This window comes from Gallinula chloropus (assembly GCF_964237585.1).
Source record: "Gallinula chloropus genome assembly, chromosome: 14".
NCBI lineage: Eukaryota > Metazoa > Chordata > Aves > Gruiformes > Rallidae > Gallinula > Gallinula chloropus.
The window spans coordinates 20,071,094-20,087,261 of record NC_140099.1 but is presented as its reverse complement, the minus strand read 5'-3'; the positions used below and the strand labels follow the sequence as shown (position 1 = coordinate 20,087,261).

The 16,168-nt window shown below is 49.9% G+C and overlaps 1 protein-coding gene across 2 annotated transcripts in view; it reads right to left on the bottom strand.

Moving 5' to 3' along the window:
- Positions 1-16,168, bottom strand: part of MDGA2 (MAM domain containing glycosylphosphatidylinositol anchor 2) — a gene marked incomplete at both ends in the record, with an annotated part of 321,167 nt that overhangs the window by 59,587 nt on the left and 245,412 nt on the right. For both annotated transcript variants that reach the window (XM_084270655.1, XM_084270656.1), the window contains one exon: positions 15,044-15,313. In XM_084270655.1, coding sequence (XP_084126781.1) covers positions 15,044-15,313 — 270 coding nt within the window. The remainder of the gene's footprint in view (positions 1-15,043; positions 15,314-16,168) is intronic.

Sequence of the window (16,168 nt, the reverse complement as noted above, 5' to 3'; positions counted from 1 at the left end):
TCCCCCTCCTTCTCCTCCTCCTCCTCCCAACGTAGGACTCACAGACAGAGAACACAGCTCCTTCCCACATGGAGAGCAGAGAACTAAACACGCTGTGCTGCAGAGCTCCCTTGGGGTCTAACACTGCTGTGTGTGCTGACAAAAAGAGTCAGCACCATCTGAAACTCAGTTTATACCACAGTACAAGGCATTCAGATTTCCTTTCAAACAGAGCATGGTAGGACGTGACCTGTGCAATGACATTGTGGGGGATAAAGAATCACAGAATCCCAGGATGGTCTGGGTTGGGAGGGACCCCAAGGATCACAGAGCTCCAACCCCCTGCCACAGGCAGGGACACCAACCTCCAGGCCTGGAGCTACACAAGGTTGCCCAGGGCCCCAGCCAACCTGGCCTTGAACACCCCCAGGGATGGGGCACCCACCCCCTCTCTGGGCAGCCCCTTCCAGCCCCTCACCATCTCTCTGCAAAGAACTTCCCCCCAATATCTCATCTCACCCTCCCCTCCTCCAGCTTCACTCCATCCCCCTTGTCCTGCCAGTCTCTGCCCTTTAACAAGCTGATTCCCCTCCTGTTGCTCTGCTCCCTTCAGGGACTGGAAGGCTGCAGTGAGGTCACCCCACAGCCTTCTCTTCTCCAGGCTGAACCAGCCCAGCTCCCTCAGCCTCTCTCCATAGGGGAGCTGCTCCAGCCCTCTGATCATCGTTTTGGCCCTCCTCCTGAAAGAAATCCAGGTCAGAGCAGGCTCTGGAGCTGATGGACACACACAGCCCCCTTTTTATCAGCCACCTTCCTGCAAGCTCACACGCACTTGTATCCATATATGCCATGATTTCATGGGATAATTTGTACAGACACATATGCAGACACTGACATACACCCTACCCATGTGTGTGCATGTCTGCAGACACCTCTCTGTGCCCGACTGGAAAGCAGTTTCTCAAGTGAGGTGAAACGCAGCTCGACAGAAAGCAAAGCGAAGCCTCTGCTCCAGGCAGAGGGGGTAATTTACCTGTCACTGAAGCAAACTCTCTGGAAACCCCCCAGGGAACCGAGGGCATGGAAAGGGGAAGCAGTGCCACCCAGAACTAAATGCTAAAGCCCTGCTGCACGAAGGGTGGGTAGGGAAATGAAAGCAGTGTCAGGCAGAGAGCAGGATGCTGTCGTGGAATCCGAAGTAGGAACATGTCACCACATGCAGATAAAGCAAAGGGGCCTCTGAGAGGGGGGGTGAGGTGAGGGAGCTCTGACAGCGCCTGGCAAAACACCCAGCTCGGGATCAGAGTGCAGCACCGAGTCATGGAAGATGCAGCAGGGAGGTGATGTGGCTCTGCACAGCCCGTGGGAGTGATGCTCAGAGCAGAGAGCAGCAGCTGCTGGACCAGCTCCATCCCTTGGGCACCCTGCTCCCCAGCATCCCTGCCTGCTGCTCTTCCTCCACACCCCACAGGCTCTGTCCATCGGTCCCAGCTCCAGCCCTGCTCCCCAGCCAGGCTCTGGATGCTTCCACAGCCCACCAGGGCTCATGCCCACCTGCCTCATGCCAGGACCATGAGGTTTCCCCTCTTGGCATGGCAGCTGCCTCAGCCCCATCCCTCCCCTACTGCTGCCTCCCCAGTTCCCAGTAAATACCAGTTGCCCGTGCCAATCCACTCCAGAACCAACACGCAAAACCCTCACGTCACACAAGGAAACAATCACTTTGGGAGGAAGAAACCAAACAAAATGCCAACCAGCACCTGAACTGTCCCAGCTTCCCACCAGCAATGCTCAAATGAAGATTTTACTCCTCCTCCTCAGCTGGCTCTGCAGTGGTGATGCTCCAGGGCTCCCTGCTCAATGCTCTTTAGCACAGGTTCTTCAGGCCCTGTGGGATTCATCTGCATCAACCACAGTGGACAGGTTTCTTCATGGGGAGGGCCTGGTTCAGCACCAGTGTAAACTGGGGTGTGCTCTTCCCTCCTATGTACCAGGATCCCCAAAAACACACCTTCAGGGCTGCCAGCAGCAGAGCGGCCAGTCCACGGAAGGGATGCCTTTCACTCTTCTTCTTCTTATAGCTCCATTTATCCAACATAAATCAGCTACCACCAGCCCAGAGCATCGCACATTCAAGCACCTGCATCATCCAGGCTGGCAGCTCCATGTCCTCTCACTCTTGGGGTCACTGGGCTGGCCCCCACACATAGACCTATACCCAACAGCTCGGCTACCAAGAGCCTCTACTTCCAAAGCTGCAGCACTCCTCTTTATTATTCTAGTTGCACAAGTCACCCTGTGTTCAACAAGAAGGGATGAGTTTAGTCTTAATTATCTGTCTCCAGAGGCTGCTTTGCAACAGCCTGGGAGATCATGGTGAGCAGACAGGCAGTGGGGATGCTTCAAGACGTCTGGCTGCAGCTCATCTCCCTCACCTGGGACCACCCTCTGCTATTCCAAAACACCACAAACCACACAGAGGCCAAAAGGACATCAGATGTTCAGGCACATTCCTGGAGACCACATCCACCAGTGCCAGAGAAGCAGCAGCTTCCCGTCCCACAGCTCAGCAGCCCCCAGCAGCACCATGTCCCATCAGACCGGGAAGCAGGAGGTGGTGATGCCCCAGCTCAGCTCCAGGCTCACACCACGCATGTGGGACTGGTCACTGCTGCAGAGATGTGCCCAGCTCAGGGTTTGAGGCTGCTATTCCCCTCTCACCAGCTTTGCTGCACTGTAAAGGGAAAACCAGGCCAGGCTCACCAGCTCCTTCCACAGCTTTCAAGCAGAAACACAGCTAAACCCACACAGTACGTGCAAGGAGGTTTCTCAGGGGGTTCAACCCACTGCTGCATTCACAGCCCTTCCCTCTGTGGGTGAACTAACTTTCCTTTCCTCCTTCCCCTTGGGCAGACTTGCATTAATAACGAGTAAGTCTGAAGCAGGGTGAAAACCTCAGATAACCCCTCCCTCCACTCCTCAAATTAGATACTTCAGCCTTAGGATGGGAATAATTAACTTCATTTTTCTCTTCTTCCTAGATGACAGGAAAAGCACGTTGGAGCTCCAGTAATAACACCTTGTCACCCTTGCTAAAAGGTCACATCCAGCACTGCCTGCTCCGCTGATGACCTGCAAGAAGTAAATACCCCAAACTTCACAACTCTGCTGAGTTTGGCAATTAATTGTCAAGAAGTCAGTCTCTGCCTCAGAGTTCACTGCTGTTACTGGGCTTTGGACCAGGGGATTGGGAAAAAAACCCTGTTAACACAGTAAGAACTGTCTTTCATATTTGATCACCTGCAGTTTAAGCCTCCCTGGTCAAGCTTGTGGGACAGGGCAGCAATCTGCTTCTGAGGGGGCTGGCAAAGCTCCTCTTAGTTCAGATTCTCCACCAGCAGGACCGAGTTCAGCAGGAAACAGAACAACATCAATACTCTGCGTGCCTTGGAAATGCTTTTTCCCCTTGTACATTTTTAGGAGACGCTCTGGGCTCAGCAGCACTGTTCTAATCTCCACGACCTCTGAGGTCTTTAATTAAAACCAAATACTGACTGTGCAAAAGCAGATGAATGAAAAACAGGGTTTTTAATGGTAGTGCTACTTCAGTAGAAACCACACAAGTGAGAAGCCAGGTGACATCTCGTCTTGGAAGCTTTTTTTACCACTTCCTAGAATTCCCAGCCATCCATGACTGTCCCTGGATTGACAAATTTGAGAAATGTTTAAACAAGCAGGGAGATAAATCACTGAATGTGACAATCTTGCAAGGCCTTCTGAATTAAGGCAAGCATTGCCTAGTTATCCTTTAACCAAGTTAGAGCCCAGCTTCTTATTCCCATCAGCCAGGAAAGCTGTGGTTGGCTGACAGAGAGCTGCTGCTCCCAACCCAGGAGAAGACACAGATGTGGAAGACAGTTGTGTCCTGCTCATGAGGAGCAAACAGTGCTGCAAGAGACCAAAACCAAACTGAGCCACACCTGAAGAGGACACTTCCCTGGAGGAGAAGATGGTCTGTGACCAGTGATGCATTTTCCACGGGAAAGAGTCTTCCATTGAGGTGATGCTTGTAGGGGGATGAGACTTTGAGTTTCAGACCAAAGACCCCATGTGTGCCCATGAGTAAATAAAATACCACACTGCCAGTTTAACTCCATCCATGGAACTGGGATACGAGGCTGTCACCATCAGTGACATCGCAAGAGATTTTCTCCTGTCCTTGGGAAAGATATAAATGGTCCTGCAACCATCATTAAGCTTTACATGAAGGACTGTAATTTATATAGTCAGTTTATAGCCTGTAACATTCATTTAAACTTACTGGAAAGCTAATAACTTATAGCTAATAACTTATAGTCAGCTTGTAATCAAATCTTCCTTAGAGAAACAGTGCTGTGGACAGCAAGGATTTACAGGTGGGTTGTATGGATGTCTTCATAAAGAAATACATTAATTTGAACACCATTTAAATCACTCGCTCTATCAGCTCTCTCCATATTTAAATCCAACAGCTCGTGGGTGCTAGAGGAGCCTCAGCTCCACAGAGGCTCTCAAGGTCCTACCTTGGACTCACAGTTCCTCACTGAACCAGAGAGCTCTTTCCTACCAGGCTGAAAGGACCAAGCCCGTGATATTTATTTGTACTGAGAGAAGGGAAAGTGACATCCTGAGCTGTTGGTGATGTTAAACATCTGGTAACTGATCCCTCAGTGTCCCCATAATAATCTTCCACCACCATCAAATAAGACACCGATATTCCCAGTACCACCAGACTCACAAAGCACCCACGTGTCCTGCAGAGTGACTGGGGCATCTCTTGCAAACTCCACAGGCACCACACAAAGCACCTGTGCCTGTTTTACCAAACCAACCAGCAACCCCAGAAGAAAGGGGTCAGGCAGGGATCAGTTATCCCAGCTGAGCTCAGAAACCTGTCTACAGCCATCCAGGGCTTTGCTTGCAGTGCTGCTGGTGCCCTTGCCCGCCGGTGTCCTCGCCAGCCACTGCCCTCTGCTTGTTCTTTGAGAGGGGGGAATTGAGGGAGGGGTAAAAGGAGAGAGAAGAAAACCCAAGGAACCAAAACCTCACGGGCTGGGGTAAGGATAGTTTACTGGGATAGCAGAAAGATAGATATAACAATGATAACAGGACTTTAGAGCAATATATATGAAACTGGTGATTCACAATGCAGCACCGAACTGCACGGCTCAGGCTGTACAGCTCAGAGTTGTCCCAAAACTGGACTGTCCCCAGACCCACACATCCTGGAGCTGCCTGCTGCTCCCCCCACCAGCACCCCTTAATTCTGAGCATCATGTAATTGGCATGGGATACCTCCTTGGGCAGTTTGGGTCACCTGGCTGTGTGTCCTCCCTTCTCCTTAGCAGGGAAATAGGAACAACTGAAAAGTCCTTGATTGCTTGAGAACAACTAGAAACATCAGGGTGTTATCAGCACTGCTCTCATCCCAACTCCCAAACAGGGCACTCCATCTGCAAGAAATTAACTCTATTCTAGCCAAAACCAGGACAAGAAGATGGGAGACAGAGAGCACTGAAGGCCAGCTTTACCAGAGGGCCAGCAGGTCCATCCCCGCTGAAGCTGAAGGAGGTAGCACACGGGCATGTTGCAGCCTGGTCCCCAAGAAAGTAAGGAGGAAGGCACAAGGACCAGGGTGGACCCTGTCTGACAGCAGTCACAGCCAAAGATCTCCATCCTTTCACATCAAAATCAAGGTAGTTGGTGCTCAAAGTTGAGGACAACCTGCAGTAAAGCATCACAAGCTGATGGCATCTCAGAGTCTCCCTGTGTACTTCAGAACCAGGAAAAAAATGAAAAAAAAAAAAGATAAAAAAGGTATGGTGCTGCAAATTCCTGTGTGCACAGGTAATTAAAGCCAAACTGCTGCTTCCACCTGCGCTGCTGACTCTTGTGAGGTTCAGCCATGCTCAGAGACTGTCAGCTGCATCCCGCGACTACTCAAAACCGAGTCGACAAGGCAGGAGTCACGTCACGTCAGCTGCTCTTGCTGGTGCTGAAGTTTGTTGGGTACTTCACAGAGATTATTTTGCTCATCAAACACAAGGGAAAAAAGAAGGGGTAGGGTTGTTTTGAGCGCTGGATGATGGGCAGGACAGTATCCCTGAGATTGGAGAGCGTAATTCCGTAAAACACACGACTGTCAAAGCGGTCTCGAGGCTGCAGCAAAGCAGCCAGTGATACAGTGTGGATAAAAGGGCTCAGAGGAGTTTAATTAATTTAAGCTCATTGCAGTTCCACTGAAACAGCAGAGCTGAAGCAGTGCCCATGAGTTCAGCTGTGCTATCCAACAAAAATGCATTATCCAAACATGAAGTGTGGTTTCAAACAGGATTTTAGCCCACGAGTCTCAAACTTACTGCTTCTCTCCCTTGCTTCTTCCCTATTACCCCTGTTTCTTGCCATGTTTCCATGTCAGTCTGCACTGTTCCTGCTTCAAGCACATAAATTTGTGCTTTAGTTGCACAGTCTGAGGTGGTTCCATCGTTTCTGGCAGCAGGTGACTTGAAAAGCACCGCTCCTCCAGCCAACCCTGTGGCATTGTTGTACCTAAGTGCATTTTTAAAAGCAATTCTCAATATCTGATTGCAAAAAACACACTGCAGATGGTTTAGGGGAGGACATGAACCTTTTCTTTGGTCAGGAAATACAGATTACATCTTCTGATTTGTCTACACTGGGACATACAAAGGTTTGAAAGTGTTTTATTGGTAATTTCTTGGTGCCAAAACAGTTCTCATCTGTTGAGACAATCTCTTTGATTGATTATAATCTGCCAGAGGCTTGGAATCATGGGACAGGATTCTGTTATACTGAGGTGAATAAAGCAAAATATCTTCAGCAGCAGCCAAGGATCTTTAATCATCTTTGGGAATTAAAAAACAAAAAAAAAAAAGAAAAAAGTTTAGTTTAGATGTTTTGATCATTTTTGTTTCCTTTTTGGCACAATTCTGTGACAATTTGGCTGGGGCCAAAAGCCAAAAGACTTGGAGTCTCCACCTGGAGTGTTGTGTCCAGTTCTGGGCTCCCTGGGATAAAACAACCAGGGATCTCCTGTCCAGCAGAGGCTATGGAGATGATGAAGGGCCTGGAGCATCTCCCCTGGGAGGAAAGGCTGAGTGAGCTGGGGCTGTTCAGCCTGGAGAGAAGACGACTAAGGGGGGATCTGATCAATGGGGATCAATAGCTGAAGGGTGGGACACAGGGGGACATGGGCAGCCTCTGCTCAGTGTCTGTGGGGACAGGACAAGGGGCGATGGGCTCAAGTTGGAGCACAGGGAGTTCCCCCGCAATGTGGGGAAGAACTTCTTCCCAGTGAGGGTGAGGGAGCCCTGGGACAGGCTGCCCAGGGGGTGTGGGGTCTCCTTCTCTGGAGAGATTCCAGCCCCGTCTGGACACCGCCCTGTGTGCCCTGTCCTAGGGACCCTGCTTTGGCAGGGGGTTGGACCTGATGAGCTCTGGAGGTCCTTTCCCACCCCTACAGCTCAGTGATTCAGGGATCTTCATACCCTGCCAGCAGACAGAACGGGGACGTCCCTCACATCATGCCTCACTGTAGCTGTTAAGTACGATCAAATTTTGGTAAATCTGAAACATCCCTGAGCTGAGGAGCACTGGGAGCTGCCTCTGGAAATCCATACTGCATCACCTCCAGTTTGAAAGGAAATTGTGAGGGGGAAGAACAAACCCCCCCAGCACTGTGCAGGGCTTTGGGGACCACAGGATCCTGCATCTTGCTTTGCAGGCCTGTTAAATGATTACCAAATCAGGGTACCCTGAGCCCGTGGCACTTAGTTAACACCCTGCTGCCATCAGTCTGTTCATTTGTGGGTTTTTTTATGTATGGAGAGGAGAGGGAGGCTTTAAAACGCCAGGAGATGCCATTAGCAGCCGTTCACGCGCTGAGGGCTCATTGTGCCTACCTTGTTGGAGGGGTGGGGATAATAAGCTCAGTCCCAGATTGCTTCTCAGAAACCTTCTTGTGGGAGGGATGGGGTTGGTTTCTTTTCAGCCTAGAAAGTTTCAGGGAGGTCAAAGCTGCTGGAGCAGCAGTGGGGAGATGTCCCAGCACAACCCTTGTGTGGTGTGCAAGATGCTGCTGGTGCAATGTGCTTCTACCCTTGAGGCTCCCCTTGATGCAGCCACCTGAGAGTCAAAAATGCTCCTCGAAAAGAACCAGAACTTGCCTCTGAGATCATCAAGTCCAACTGTACATCGAACACCACAATGTCTGCCACTACATCACAGATCTGAGATGAAAAACAGAGCAGAAGACTGACATACCCTCCTCTAGGGACCCAGCACGGCCAAGAGCAGGCAGATGCAGCCAGCAGACACAGTGCTGCCAGACTCAGGGACACAGAGTCCACCTCAGTACCCCCAAACAGAAGCCAACAGTGGGGCTGAACCCCAGTAAAAGATGCAATAGAACTATTTGCATATTGAAGAGAGATGCACATGGTTACCTATAGGGCTGAAGGGAGCAACTTATTGTTGAATCTCATTTTAATGGAAAATGAAAAGCCATTTTGATTGAAATCAAACAAAAAATGACGTTTCCCTCTGGTTTTGCTCATAAAACTGAATCCTAAAACAATTCTGTGTTGAAGACAAGATTCTTCTGGTCCAAAACACTCAACCTGGGAAAGAGGGAAGTACTGGTGATGAGGAAAGATTCTGGTACTCCCCCTTTCCCAGTGAAATCCTTTCTACCTGAGCTCTGAAATGAGCTAATTCCTGAAGGAATTGTCCCTCTGTCACTGTGATGTTATTAAAACCATCTGAATCCATGCTGATAATCCAACAGGACCATTCCAGTGGGATGTTCCTGACTACAAACCGTGGGCAACAGACACAACCCCTGCGGTGGATCCCTACAGCCCAGCCACCGCACGAGAGGCACAGAAGAGCACATGGATACCTCCAAACCAGTGTTCTACCAGTTTCTTCTAGAGATCCCCTGCTCAGGAGGAAGAGCTGGGCTGGAGCAGCTGGCATCAGTGGGTGGCTTCATGTCCCCGTGCTGCCAAGCACTCACACATCCCACAGAAGTCAACGGGCTCTGCGCTTGCTGACAGGCACGAAAATAAGCCAGCTGGTCTTGCTAGCATTGAATTGTTGAGGGGGGAAAAAAAAGGAAAAGGACAAAAAAAGGGAAAAAAAAAGCCCTGTTCTCCCCTTTTTGCATGGTTTTAAAGCAATTTTCCAAAACAGACATCACTGTGATAGCATCTTTGTTCAGGCTGTAAATCAGCAGCAAGGAGATGAAAATTCAATCCGAGGCTCTCGATAACACTACCCAAGAGAAGAAGATAAAGAGCAAAGGGAATCGGACCTCAGTCTCAGCCCTGCACTCGGGCAGATTTCAAAAGGATAACCATCAGAAAATGGGCCATTAAAGCAAAGTATCTGAGTGCCTGCTGACAGACGGGACCGCGCCGCTGCCCGACCCAGGGCCAAACTACCAGAAGTATCTCTGTGGTTCAGGGAAATGTCACAGCTAATCTCAAGGCAGATGAAGAATCTAAAAGCAATAAGTAGGTTAGTGCTCCGTGAGCCAGTAGCTGGGCACAAATGACCCGCACAAACTCAGCCCAAGCAGGTTTCAGACAACACGGACACGCTCCGAGATGATTGGGATGTTAAAGGGTAACGCTAAATTGTTTGATTTAAAGTAAACTTGATGAGGGGGTAATGAATTAGAAAAAGAAATGGATTGTTTAACCCTGAAAGAAGGCACAACAGAGGATTCGGGGCAGGGAGCAGGTGGAGCGCAGAGCTGCGATGGGATGCAGGATGGAAAGGAGCATCCAAGTAACCAGCAGCTATTTTTAAAGAGAGGTTTGTGTCCATTGTTGGTATCTTTGTGTGGACATTCTCTGACCTTACGTGACTCTCTTTTTTCCCATGTTCTGAAACCAGTGTGGCCATGCAGGGTAAACAGGATGAGACAGGCAAGAGGGGGTAGACAACAGGACAACCGCCCACAGCCCCCTCCCCTCTTCATCCTTCCGTCTCTCCCACTGTTCCAATACTGGATTTGCCTTAAGATGAGAGAAGAGGATATAAAGTGCCTACCGAATACTCCAAGGGAGAAAACAGCTAAATGGAATTTTGTGGTGATGTGGCAGAAAGCTGCCCAAGACCAGCTCCCCAGCTCTGCGCTGCCCTCCGGCAGCAACCCCCAGGCACCCAGCTACAAAGAGAAAACCCCTGCTCTGCATTAAGCTGATAAAATGACAGAAAGAAACAAACTCAGCAGGAAAAAAAGAAAAGAAAAAAGCTGAAATAAACAGGAATAAGAAGACTGAAGAGGGGATCCTTAGATTAAAAATTAATGGCAGCTAGCTAACGGGCAGTAGCACGTTGCTGCAGGGCTCCCGCGTACCCGGGACTTGCTTGAACAGAGAGGACGCAGAGGATGGATGCAAGAAGGCACTGGGGAGAGAGATATCACAGTCTTAGGGAAGCAGACAGCATAAACAGGGAAGATTTTGATTAAAAATAAATATAAAAATTAAAATCCACCATCCCTCAAGCCCTCTGGTGCTGGCACTACACGACGAGTTTCGAACGCACCGAAGTGGATCAGTTTTCTTTAGAGTTCAGTCACAGCAGGGTTTTACCCTGCCAAAAATATCGACAGAGAACGGTTGTGAGGAGAAATGTCACATATTAAAAGGAAAAAAAAAGATAAATATTGAAAAGAACAAAGCAAATATAATTTCTTAATTCCCACCGAGGGAAATGTGCATAAGAGAAGTGTGTCTACTGAGGAGAATATTTGATTTATTCTAAGGGAAGAAGAATGTCTGTATTTCCAGCACAGCACTTCCCTTTCCCATAGAAGCTTCAACAAGATTTCAAGTAGATGACTGCCTTTCAGTCCCAACCAGCCCATGATTTGAGGGGTTGAGTAGGTGGAGGATTTGGAGAACGGAGCAGGAATCATGTCATCCCCTCACTCAGCAAGCTTCCAGCCCCTCTGGCAACACCAAAACTTTCCCTATCCACATAATTTCCTCCAAAGTCTTTGAGGAAAGAGCCAAGGAGCTTGACTGTGGTAGCTGCCAGCAGAGCCTGGACGTCAGGACCGCAGCCACCATCCTCAAAGGGTGGGCAAGGCTTGGACCACTGACTAACAAGACTCCTGCACTGGGTAAAATAATGGCATTTTTACTGCAAGACTCTCCAGAGAAAGAATTAGAGCATAAAATCATATTATTACTCCCCACTCACATGTGTTTGAGGCTCGTAGGTTTGTTTGGCAGAAGCGGTCCCTTTGGTGGGGGTAGGACAGCGCAGTCACAGCACCAGCAGATAAATGCTGCAGTCAGAGGAGGAAAACTCAGGCCATGGGGGTTTGCTTCAGTTCTGTGCTGTAGTTTTGCTTAAAAAGCAAGCATGAAGCTTGAGTGCTGCTACATGAGGAGGAAAAACCCCACGTAACGCTGGTGAGCAGGGGTGCAGTATCACCCAGCATCCCTTGGCTGCTGCTCAGCACCACCCAGCCGTGATCACTCCAGTGCCTGGCACTTACAGCTACAGGTTTCTGGAAAGGGGAGAGGAAAACTCTTGAACTCTACCTGTTTCTAAAGATAAACACAACACACAGCTCCTGCAGGTCCCTCCTCCAGTCTGGACACTGGGTCCATGATGGGCAATGACAGAGTGAGGAATGGAACAGATGGATGTTAGACACATTGCCACGTCCTTCACACAACACACATCCAGTTCAGGTGGTGAAAACTGTGCTGAGTTCCTGGCTTGGGAAGGTGCCTTCACACCTAGAAAGAATCCACTGTTGAGTGAAAACAGATCACTGGCAAAATCCTGACGTTCTGGGATTGTGTGGGTACAAGGAATACAGGGAATAGGCTCCTAAATATCCTTCCTGAACTAGGACTCTTGCTTGTACTTTATGTGAATCCCACAGAGTTTCACATTAAAAAAGAATAAAGCAGGAGGCTCCAAACAACAGACACTCCTGCCCCTCAGTTTAGCACAGAAGGCTTCCCCCAACAGGAAAGGGCCCCAAAGCTACAGAACTTTAACCAGCAGCAGGCAGAACTGGTCACAGCACTCGAGGGGCAGCCTCACCGGTGCAGGGTCTCCCAGGATGGGGACCACCCTGCCCTGTGCTTACACAGCCCCTTCCTCCAGCGCACAAACCCTTCCTCTGCCTGCACAGAGCCTCCTGTGCCATTCATGGCATCTTGCACAATGTTTCCCCCCCCCAGTTTTCTCTCAGCCTTGCAGGGCTGTAATGATGTGCTGCCTGGAACGTACTTTGTGTTGCTCCTTGGATATGATGCGCTATCAACCGCCGAGTAAAATACACCGACAGTGAAGCTGTGAGAAGCTTGAACTCAACTTTGTTTTCCCACAAATACAATTTTGCTTGTATGTTATTATTTATTTTTAAGACAGAAGCAGGTTAAATCTGCCTCAGATTGGCCTACCTGGTATAAATCAATCCCCTTTTCCACATGTGATTTATTTCACTTGCATCTTCTCAAATCTGGCTCAAAATACAAATGCAGTAAAAACGGGCTTGGCAAACTCTAGGGCCAGTATAAATCTTTTCATCCAGGCAGCTTTTAATACTGTACTGAAAACCCTTCTCTTAGCATACCAATGCTTCCCCTCAGCTCTGCAACGTGAGCACTGCAGCACACTGCCACTACAAGAAAACCTGGGAATAAAACAGAATCACAGAATCATAGGGGTTAGAAGAGACCCCCAGAGCCCATGGGGTCCAACCCCCTGCCAAAGCAGGGTCCCTAGGACAGGGCACACAGGGCGGTGTCCAGACAGGGCTGGATTCTCTCCAGAGAAGGAGACTCCACACCCCCTGGGCAGCCTGTCCCAGGGCTCCCTCACCCTCACTGGGAAGAAGTTCTTCCCCACATTGGGGGGGAACTCCCTGTGCTCCAACTTGAGCCCATCACCCCTTGTCCTGTCCCCACAGACACTGAGCAGAGGCTGCCCATGTCCCCCTGTGTCCCACCCTTCAGCTATTGATCCCCATTGATCAGATCCCCCCTTAGTCGTCTTCTCTCCAGGCTGAACAGCCCCAGCTCACTCAGCCTTTCCTCACAGGGAAGATGCTCCAAGCCTTTAATCACCTTTGCAGCCTCTGCTGGACTCTCTCCAGGAGATCCCTGTCTTTTCTATACCAGGGAGGCCAGAACTGGATACTGGGATGTGAGACAATACATCACAAAACCATTCCAGGACTAATTTTCAGTTATGTGCCTTGCTTTGGCGTGGTAATAAATCACAGAAAGCCAATCGGATTGCCCCAAACCTGGCAAAATAATTGCCTTAGAACAGGTTTCCCCAGTCTCACAATCAAAACACGATGAACAGTAAATTGAGCTGCATTTAACTCATTTGAGGAAGAATGTTTTCTCTGGTTTCCTTTGGAGCCACCTTTTTGGATTAAACTCCAAAGATTTGGAGAAGTTGGTGGCTGTGAAAATACCTCTGAATGATGAGTCAGCCAAAGGCTCGATTAGATTCTGACAGAGGCAGAGCCATCAGTCACTGGGGTGCTCACTGTGTTCCCATCACATTTGTGCCACGTGCTGCTGGCCCGATGAAATCCCTGCCAACTACATCCAAAATCAGGAAAAAAACCAGTATCCCTGTGCAGTCCCACATCTTTCTCCTATAAAACCAGATTTTACTGAAAAACACTGAGGAGCTGCATCCAAGTGTTCCCTTTATTCCCTGGAGGGACATGTATGGAGGGTCTACTCTGATATCCAGGACTTGCACAGAGCTCTCCACTAAACCCATGCCCCTTCAGTTGGTACCAGAGAAGTGAAGAATAATGCCTGTTTTCCTGAAGACCTGCATGGTCCAGAGAGCTGCCAGCAGCCCTAAAAGCAAAAACCTCCTTTAGGTCCAACTGCAGCTGGAGCCAAGTCAGTAAACAAGACTAAACTCCCCACTATGATGGGAGATCCTTCCTTGTAGGAAGCTTTCTTCTACATCTGCTGAACTTCTTGGTTGTTGTTTTCTTTCCTCACCATTCCTTTTCAAGCAGCTGATGGGAAGGACTTGGAGCTGAAATGGGGCTACCACACCGACAGCCTTCGGGAGGCTGGTGGGGCTGTTGCTGAGCTCCAAAGAGAGTCCACGTGGGCAGGGGAGATGGCTGGACACCCCTCCAGCTGGTGCAGAGGAACAGAGGGTTCCTGGCCCACCACAGACCTTGGGAGGAGGTGCATCACTTAATAGAGATGCTTTTAATTTTTCCCTTCACTGGATTTAAAAAGTACCTGGAAAACCAGGCTGGAGGGATGGAGAATCTACAGCTGATGTGACTCCAGTGACCACAGAACCTCAGCTTGGGCACAATATCTGCCAACTCATTTCCAGTAGAGGAAGAATCAAGACTTGTGTGTCTAACCACCCATTTAACATTAATGTGGATTCTAAAGGGAAAAGACATATGAAGTGTGTCTGAGTCCAGGGCCTTAATCACACAACATGGGTAGATCATGGCAGAGGTTGCACATCCTCCCAGAGTCCAGGATCTCATGCACTAACCTCCCAAACTCCTTTCCTTTTTGAGAAAAGGAACAAATTTCAACGCCCCTCTGTACTCGGGTAGTTTGAAGTTGCTGGAAACGTGGTCTGCCTGCCCCGGTCTCCGAGGTTGCCAAGTGTACCAGAGAGAAGAGGAAACCCAAGCCTTACTGCCAACTTCACATTTCCTGCCTGACAACTCAGGCCTCTCCCAAAAGCATACTGCCAGATGCCTGCAGAGAAGGGCATTCATATTTTGTACATAAAAATCCTCATCCTAAAACCCCAGAAACAAGCTAAACCACCTATTTTGTTACCAACCTCCCCAGAACCCAAACGCAGACGACTTAAGCCAGGAAGGACGTATCTCTCTGTGAATTCATTAGCTGCAGCCAGAGCTGCGCTACCCAACGCCACGCCAGCCTGCGTCGCGCTCAGCCCATCACCTCGGAGCACCCACTGACGACTGAGCCATGGCCAAGCCTACCTGTCACGAGGAAGCTGCACCGGCCAGCGCCCGCCTCGTTGATGATGTTGCAGTTGTAGACGCCGTAGCTGTCGCGGGAGAGGCTGCTGACCGTGTACTCGGTGGAGTCCTGCACGTCGAACTGGCCCGTGCGCAGCAGCTTGTTGCCCAGGCGCCACTCGTAGGTGAGGACCCGGGTGGGATACGCCCGCAGGACCCGGCAGCTCATGGTGATGCTCCGGCCTTGGCCTTGACGGATCTCCAGGAAGGTGGGCTCCACGGCAGGGGGGTCTGTGGGAGACAGGAAGGGAGAGCAGGAGTGAATTAGCGGGAGAGGTGGTGTTAACCAGACACTGCTCCAAGGCTAGAGCATCGCAGCACTGCCTGGCATCCATGGCAGGGGAATCTACCGCAGTAAACGTGCACCCACGGTAAGCACCAACCAGCTAGAGACAGAAAGATACAGCCCCAGGTATCACATCCTGCTTACTGATGTTTCCTGTGAGTACCTAAGGACACGGTGCTGCTTCACTGCGTCATCTCCTGAGGCACAGCAAGACATCCGGTGCTCCTGCAGCCTGGGATGCTCAGCTCCCCCAGCCCCAAGGAGCAAGCACCAGCTCTGACACATGGCACCTTCTGGAAGAGGAAGGGGGAGGAAAAGAGATGAAAGCCTCAGCCCATTGGAGGTGAAGTGACCAAGGCACGGAGCTGAGGCAGCAATTCTGCACTCAGGGTGTGGGGATCTAATGATGCAGTGGGAGAAGATGGATCAAGGAAGCGGCACAGACACACCCCCACCCCCAGCAGCTGCCCTCAGGCTTCAGCAAGTCTATAATCATATGTTTCCCTTTTCTGTCGCTCAGGGGGCAGGTTTGATACCACATGGAGCACAGAACAGACCCTTTTACTGTAACCTGAATTAAACGGCAGTTAAATAATTTCCATTTGGGGCTACAAACTCTGACAGACTTTTGACTGCAGCAAAACATGAAACAAAGGAAATAGAGCCCACAGAAAGCATGTGCAACAGTCTGATTTCACCATCCCCACTGCCTTATGTGAGCTTAATCGTTGCAGAAGAGTGAGGGCAACCTGGACACCACGGTGGCACTGAGCTCCTGGCAGCTCAGCTCAGGTAATGTG